This window comes from Dendropsophus ebraccatus, chromosome 4 (assembly GCF_027789765.1).
Source record: "Dendropsophus ebraccatus isolate aDenEbr1 chromosome 4, aDenEbr1.pat, whole genome shotgun sequence".
Lineage (NCBI taxonomy): Eukaryota > Metazoa > Chordata > Amphibia > Anura > Hylidae > Dendropsophus > Dendropsophus ebraccatus.
In genome coordinates, this window is record NC_091457.1 from 12,616,651 (window position 1) to 12,625,140 (window position 8,490).

Here is an 8,490-nt window from a genome sequence, read left to right on the forward strand (position 1 = left end):
TTATAAGACAGCAAAGGATGGGAACTAATGGAAGAAGCTCAGAAGCGAGGGGACATAATATGAAGAGCACAAGAGGGCTGAGACCAGTGAGTGAAGAGTTGTACTTACTCTGTAACCGGCTGGAGCCAGGAATAACCAGGAGCAGTTACTGAATGGAGGGTATAACTGGCCTCCGCCGTACCCTGGACTGGTGAAGCTCCCAGTCGGGGCTGTATAGGTTCCTCCACAGGTCACTAAGATTGGAAGAATATTACCGAGAGAGGTTACACGTCACAGTATAAGAGAATTGCCTGTCCCGACATTGTGCCCGATTGGCTGATATTACCGACCACAGGGGAGAAGGGTACAACCGGCCTTACACTACAAAAGCAGGCGTGCCATCCCACCTGTGTGCCCACCTGGCACTGGCGTCACGTGACAAAACCCAAAGGTCTGGCTGTATCTCAGCCATCCACCACAAGGAGTGGCCTCACACTTCCATCTAGCAAGTGATCGGCCGTCCCACTGCTATAACATTATCCGGGGGCTCACCACAATATGTCAGTCTAAAAAATTACAAAAAAATTTTCCTCTCATCTTATATTGATCGCAGCTTGTACAGCAGACATCACCGTCCATCCCCTGGGCCACATATCTACTGTATTATTTTAAAGGGACACTCCAGGCAAACCAATACTGAAGGGGGCGGAGCATGACTCAGAGAATCCCTGCCCCATGCACTGCCCTCCCGAGCTCATGGATGTACAGTAAGGACCCCTTCATTTCTTGGGGCTTCCCCAAGCACCTTACATAATGTCAAATGAATGGTCACACAAGCCTTAAAGGGGTTGTCCAGGATTGGAAATACATGGATGTTTTTTTTTTTCAGCGTCTCTCCTGTCCTCAGTTTGGGTGTGGGTTTTGCAGCTCAGGTCCATTGAAGCTAAATTGTAATACCATACACAACCTAAGAACAGGGGGTGGCACTGTTTTTGCAAGAAAGTAGCTGTGCTTTTTCTAATCTTAAATAACCCCTTTAAAGGGATAGAAAGGGTCTACCTTTTTCCTGTAACAGCGCTACTCATATATGTGGTTGTATCTGGTATTGCAACCAAGCCCCATTTACTTCTATGGAGATGAGCTGCAATGACAGATACAACCTATGGACAGGAGTGGCACATATTCAGTTTGTAATTAGTTCATTTTTTTCCCTATAATTCCAGCCTATAGGTGGCAGCAATTCTCCATAGTGTGTACATAGAGCCATAGGATAGCTTTATGCCCATACCTTTCCTGAACGTTGCATTGAAGCCAGTTGTGGTGACAGAACTGTCGGTGACAAGCTCCACCAGCAGGACTGTGCCGGAGGACACCAGGGCAGGCAACCTCCCCGACCCACAGGTCTTGTCCAGTAGCATAGGTGAAGCCCGCGAGGGGCCATCGTATATTCTCATGTAATCCGTGGAGCAGTTAGCAGAGGATTGCACATCAAACACATTAAATTCCAGGAGAATCTGGAAAGAGGGATTAAAAAAAGCATGGAACCCAGGCAGCAGCTGCACATGTCACTTGTCATCTATTTAAAGGAGCACTCCAGCAAAAGAAAAAAAAATTAAATAATAATAATAATAATAAATATATATATATGTTTCTTTCAAATCAACTGGTGCCAGGGATTTGTAATTTACGTCCATAAAGAAATCTCCAGTCTTCCCGAACTTTTCATCTGCTGTATGTCCTGCAGGAAATGGTGTATTCTTTCCTGTTTGACACAGTGCTCTCTGCTGCCACCTCTGTCCATGTCAGGAACTGTCCAGAGCAGCAGCAAATCCCCATAGAAAACCTCTCCTGCTCTGGACAAGTTCCTGACATGGACAGAGGTGGCAGCAGTCGGAAAGAATACATCACTTCCTGCAGGACATACAGCAGCTGATAAGTACTGAAAGACTGGAGATCACTCTTTCTTGTCAATTGATACAAGGGGACAACAAATTGTTACATTCAACTCTATAACAAATCGAGAGATTTAAAAAAGGGGGGGGGGGGGGTTTGGGGCAATTCTTGCTTGTTACAATAAGCAGATCACAAAGTATCCCTCAAATTAGGATAGGTCCTCCAGAGTAAGGGGACACTCTTTGTAGCCACCCTTCACATTGGCCCCACAACTTCCTTGAGATTCTCTAATAAAGTAAGAAAAATGGGTTTTCTAAACTGTACTTTAAAGAAAATACATAATTTGGGGTCATAGTAAAAGCCAAAGGGGCAAAGGTCACAGTTTAAAGTTTTTCTTTTAATATATGGCACTATTATTTGGACCCTGTCAGGACTATCGTGCAGGCACTATCACTAGGGACAGTATTGTGTTATTATATACTGTAGCACTGTTATTCGGACCCTGTCAGGACTATTGTGCAGGCACTGTCACTAGGCACCATATTGTATTATTATATGGAACTGTTATTTGAACCCTGTCAGGACTGTCGTGCAGGGACTGTGACTAGGGACAGTATTGTGTTATTATATAGCACTGTTATTCGGACCCTGTCAGGACTATCGTGCAGGCACTGTCACTACACACCATATTATATAGCACTGTTATTTGGACCCTGTCAGGACTATCGTGCAGGCACTGTCACTACACACCATATTACTGTATATAGCACTGTTATTTGGACCCTGTCAGGACTATCGTGCAGGCACTGTCACTACACACCATATTATATAGCACTGTTATTTGGACCCTGTCAGGACTATCGTGCAGGCACTGTCACTACACACCATATTACTGTATATAGCACTATACGGTCAGGACTATCATGCAGGCACTGCCACTAAACACCATATTGTGTTATTGCATAGCACTGTTATGTGGACCCTGTCAGGACTGTCCTGCAGGCGATGTATGACCGATTTACACTCATGTCACCTATAGGTACCTTGTTAATTGGGATCCGGAGGAGCCATGAGCAGTTGTAGTTATTTGGGTAATTTGATGGGTATGATGGGGAGAGGAGGACGCCCGAATAATCAGTGGCGACTACGTTGGAGCAAACGTCTGGATGAGAAAAGGAAAAGCAAATGTTATATCTGACGCCTAAGAAGTTGTATTATAATTAGAGGTCAATGCGACTTGAGCATGCTCGCACGGCATTTGAATACAGATGGCTGATAAAGTTGGATGCAGCCCGAGGGAATCCTAAATACAGGACATAGGCTATGCTTTCCAGGGCTCCCTAGGGCTGCATCCAACTTTGTCAGCCACCAGTATTGAAATGCAGAGCATGCTTGAGTCACCTTTTTATTGAGCCTCATGCCTCAGTGAGGTCTCTGGATTCTAGCACATTTATTAGTTGTGCACTTACTGCAGTTGTATAGTTTGTTAATTTTTGCTACATCCAGGTTGCTCAGTCCGAGTCTCTGACCGATACGTTCTGAGGTGTTAAGTAGGGGCTGAATGGTTTGTAGGTAGTAGGCTGTGGTAAATGCGTATCTGTGAGAGAGAAATGAAAAAATATTTCAACAATTCACATAACTTTTACTGAGGGCCAGACAGATCCATGAAGGCAGCAGTCTGTGAATTGGATCTCCTCAGGGGTGGGGTTTATGTAAACCCCTCCCACAGTGTCAGTTTTAGGGACACGCCCCTGCAGTTCTGGGATGAGGTTTAAATGTTCACATTTCGATTTTAAATATGCTTGTGACTATGTCTGACAAGGGGCTTGTCACCTTTCCGTCTGTGAACAAAAATGCATATAGGGATGCGGCTAGGGCTACACGGCAACTTTGGCCACTGCAAGGATCACCATGTTGTGTTCCCTAAATTAAGCTACATTGCAGATAATATAAGTGAAGGGCTCATGTTGTGACCGGAAAGGCTACACCTACAGCCAGACAGGTCGTGGCCACTTGTGGGTTGCACCATGTGGTCTGAACTTTTGATTTGTGTGACATGTCAAAATTTTTTAAAGTGACAGAAAGTTATCAAGTGTGTTCTGGTCGTAGGCACTTACTTATCATAATGCATCACAGATGAGTAATCGTACGGCATACCCAGGTTGTTGGTGTTGAGCTTTTCAAAATTATCACTGTAACCTGAGATAAGAGAAAAATTGACAGATACACATTAAATACTGTACCTGGTGGCCGAACACTCACTCACCATCCCCCCCTCCCCCAACCCCATCAGAAATGTACTTTTTGGCTCCGTGTAGCACTCTTATGTTCAGAATGGGAGACTAAGCTGGTGTTAGACACTTCCGGCTTACCTCCCCTGAAAACAAAAAGATCGGGCATCCAAGTTCTTGATTCTTTTCTACTCTTAAGGCAAACAGGAGGCCACCACACAAGTTAGATGGTCTATGCCAAACGACAGAGCCAAGACCACCATAACCACAGCCTTTCAATCTTTGCTTCTTTAGATCAGGTCCAAACTTTCTCGAAGTAATCTACTAGACACGTCTTGATATAAAACGTTGACTATCTACGGCATGATAAGATTAGTCGCCGAATACATCAGATGTTTTAGATCTTACCAGAAAGTATATTTTGCCACAATATCTTGATGTAGGAATCGCGATCGCTGCGGCTGTGCTCATGTACGAAGCCGAGGGCGTGGTTGAGCTCATGTTGTATGATCCCACGTATCATGCATCCTTCCCTGTCCAGAGACACTTCCTGGAGTCCGCCATCGCGTCCCAATGATGACCAACATCTAAAACACGCCAAGATGGAAGAGACAATGTATCAGACCCTCAAGATCGAGAAAAATTGAGCGAGCAAGCAAGCATGCTTTATCGAGATAGTATATACTCAAGTATGGGGATACACGAAAGTACTCGATACTTGAGCAAGTACCTCATGCTGCTCGGGTGCTAGTGTACAAACAGCTTGTTGAAATTTCCAAAGCCTGTCAGGACCGGACCTTCTGGATCAGTCTGACCCCCAGGGGGTTAACTTAACCTCAAGGGGGCCAGACTGTTACTTTAAGATTAACCAAGTACCCTCCACTTTGCCGAGCAGCGGGCACCTGGTTAAACACTCAACTCCCTCTCGTGCACTCGAATATTGAAAAATACTCGACTTGAGAATATTTTGGTGCTCGCTCATCTCTAGTTGCCACCATGGCAGTATCGATAAGACTACGGCACATTATAGTATTGATGTTTATAAGGATTTTTATAAACTCCACCATTTCCATATAATGTTACATACATTTTTGGGGGGAACTTTGGATCCCAAGTACTCACCCAATATCGGAGATAATACTTAGGTAATCGGCTTGTGTAGTACGTGGCACGAAACGCACACAGGTTGTTCCAGAGAATTCCAACATGGATAGTGTTATGAGATCTCGTTCATCACTCGCTAGATGGAAAGAATAAAAGGAAAAAGTCTAGGTCATTTTCTTGAGAGGTCTAGTCATTGCCCAAGGCTCTGGCCGGCCAACAATGACAGATAGTTTGATGCTCAACCAGTCTCCGGAACATATATATATGTATCATACTGGGTCAAGCCTTTTGACCCTCAGCTCTTCCTACTCCTGGATAGAAGAGAGTTATGGGGCATGTGAGCTGGAAAGTATAGATGCCATAAAATAAAATTGACCAACCACTTGAGACTACCTATGTTCAGCAGTCACAAGAGCAATGGACTTATGGGGTCTCTTGTACACATTAGGTCATGGACAGACCCAACCAAGACAGCGGATTTGGTCAGCTTCTATCTAACAGGTATGACCAAGTAAGAGTCACCACCAATCCACAAGAGAGGGGATAAGTATCTGACTGATGGGACTGATGCTCGACCTCTCCATGGTACTAAATGGAGAACGGATTAAACCTCCCATTCTGGGGTTAAAGATCTCACTTCTTGTGATGGGGGCCGTAACATATGATAGAAGCTACTTACTGAACTTAGAATCCACGATGTAGGGTATGGTGACCCAACCGTTTACTTTAGGCCAGAAACAGTTCCCGCTTGGGCAATTAAGGGCGCTGCGACCATCCTTCACTACAATGTCACCAAAGAGCAGGTTCTTCTTACTTGCTAGATAAGGACAAGAAAAAACAAACATGGTTATGCTTGTATGTGTTTCTGCTTTAGAAACATAGAAGACTGTCATAAGCAAAAGACCACATGGTCCATCTAGTCTGCCCTTTTAGAATGTCCTTTCCTATGGGCATGGTGGACGCAGGGCCGTATTTACCACTAGGCACCCGTGGTCCGGTGCCTAGGGCAGCACCTTGCAGGGGGGCAGCACCAGGGAGCAGGAGGACAGAAAAAACTAATTTTCTTGTTTTTATTTTTTTAGTTTCCCTCCTCCCGTTTAGACTTGCCAGTAAATCTGGTGTCTTTTCCAGGGGGGTGGGGGTATGGTGATATTGGTCAGGTCTAGTTTCGCCAATAGGTGCATGAAGATGGGGCGCTTCAGGTTTAGTGCCTAGGGCAGCAGCAGCTGTTAATACAGCCCTGGGTGGACGTCTAACTCAAGATGGCTCCATTTCTCTTACATGTGGACCCCATCTCTAGACACTACATGACCCAACAAGTGGGGAACAGTGAACTCAACTATACATCCAATATGTAAAGGTAATATAAAAGAGAGGAATGGAGAAGGCTCGAATTCTTCTTATTCTGGATTAGAAGATTGGCCAAAACCAAGCACCAGGGGGTCCGGTTAATGTTAAACATTTGGCGTCCAGTGGTCTCTTTGGCAAGTTACCTTTGTTCATTCTTTCAAAGGTGTCGAAAACACCTTGTGGTGGAGGAGGAGGTTTGGCACCTAAATATGGAGGGAAAAAAACGTATGGCTTAGTTGGAAGACAATGCGAGCAAAAACATCTACTAGGAAAGTAGTTGTTATAATGGAGGAACAATGGGCCAGATCAGTTTCAATATATTCTCATCGGCCCTCCTGCTATTGCAAAACTACAATTCCCATCATGCCTGGACAGCCAAATCTAGAGCTGTGTGATGATTTTTACCCTGATATCATCAGTTGGGGGGGGGGGGGGGGGGGGAGTCAGGGTAGACTGGCTACTGACTACCTCCCTATTTGTAGACCCTTTCTATTACATGGCTACTACTACCACCTCACTATTGGTACACCCCCTCACTATCAAATGGCTACTACTACCACCCTTTTGGTTGACCCCTCTCTGTCACCTGACTACTACTATCTCCTCATTGGTAGACCCCCTCTCTATCACATGGCTACTACTACCTCCGTATTGGTAGACTCCCTCTCTATCACATGGCTACTACTACCTCCATATGTTAGACTCCCTCTCTATCACATGGCTACTACTACCTCCCTATTGGTAGACCCCTTCTCTATCACATGGCTACTACTTCCTCCCTATTGGTAGACCCCCTTTCTATCACACGGCTAATACTACCTCCTTATTGGTAGACCCCTCTCTATCACACGGCTACTACTCTTACCTCCCTATTGGTAGACTCCCTCTCAATCACATGGCTACTACTACCTCCTCATTGGTAGACCCCCTTTCTATCACACGGCTACTACTACCTCCCTATTGGTAGACCCCCTCTCTATCACACGGCTACTACTCTTACCTCCCTATTGGTAGACCCCCTCTCTATCACACGGCTACTACTCTTACCTCCCTATTGGTAGACCCCTTCTCTATCACATGGCTACTACTACCTCCTCATTGGTAGACCCCCTTTCTATCACACGGCTACTACTACCTCCTTATTGGTAGACCCCCTCTCTATCACACGGCTACTACACTTACCTCCCTATTGGTAGACCCCCTCTCTATCACAGGGCTATTACTACTTCCTTATTGGTATACCCCCTCAATACAATCCATAGGTTATAAAAAGGGGTTACTTCTTTTAAAACATATGAAATCGAACATGTCATTGTGTTTCTTACCTTGTACTTTGAAGCCATTGAAATCGGGCAGCTGAAAAAAAGATGGTTTATTATTATTAGTAACATTCACTATGTGATGAGATAGCAAGTCTAGAGTATACAGACCCCTATGGAACTACCCTGGTGGTTTGGTAGAATTGGTACACCCACCATCTCTATTGCCATCATGGAAACTGGTACCAACAGGTTTTGACTGTACCAATGTCTTCATCATGCCCATGATTACCACTACTTAAATGCAGTCGAAACACGTTGTATAGGTGAATTGGAAAGTTTGTATCAATTACTATATAAGATAAACGTCTCACCTGCCATGGCACACCGTGGACTTGGATGAAGACGCCCCACAGAAGAGTAAGGAGCCAGGTCCTCGCCATTGTCTCTGCGCTCATCTTCTCGCCTCGCACCTGCTGCAGGGAGCGCTCGGTGGTCGCCTTATATACAACCTTTCAGGAGGACGTGCTGGGATTTTTCGCAGTGTCCTCCCTGGAACTAATCCCATTCTGTACACTTCTTACCAAATGAGGAACCCTGGGGGGATGATCATAGGGATTAGCTTTTGGGGTGGGATACAAATCTCTACACGGTGGTTGTTCACCTCTTCTATA

At 45.1% G+C, this 8,490-nt stretch overlaps 1 protein-coding gene across 1 annotated transcript; it reads right to left on the reverse strand.

The window, feature by feature from the left end:
* On the reverse strand, nucleotides 1–8,273 carry LOC138789204 (hatching enzyme 1.2-like). The gene is made up of 12 exons (XM_069967811.1): nucleotides 8,191–8,273; nucleotides 7,883–7,913; nucleotides 6,701–6,760; nucleotides 5,887–6,024; nucleotides 5,226–5,343; nucleotides 4,512–4,690; nucleotides 3,990–4,071; nucleotides 3,342–3,469; nucleotides 2,916–3,034; nucleotides 1,268–1,493; nucleotides 109–233; nucleotides 1–24 (listed from the first exon to the last, which is right to left on the reverse strand). Exons 1-12 carry the CDS (start codon nucleotides 8,257–8,259, stop codon nucleotides 1–3), a joined length of 1,299 nt encoding a protein of 432 aa, XP_069823912.1. The 5' UTR covers nucleotides 8,260–8,273.
* Nucleotides 8,274–8,490: the final 217 nt, after the last annotated feature.

What these genes read in the sequence shown, in the direction of transcription:
- LOC138789204 (XM_069967811.1), bottom strand. Translation starts at nt 8,259, where the DNA reads ATGGCGAGGACCTGGCTCCTTACTCTTCTGTGGGGCGTCTTCATCCAA. An exon ending in TCTGTGATGCATTATGATAA is followed by an intron (nt 3,470 to 3,989) that starts GTAAGTGCCTAC and finishes TCTCTCTCACAG; the next exon opens with ATACGCATTTACCACAGCCT. An exon ending in TAACAAACTATACAACTGCA is followed by an intron (nt 3,035 to 3,341) that starts GTAAGTGCACAA and finishes TTTCTCATCCAG; the next exon opens with ACGTTTGCTCCAACGTAGTC.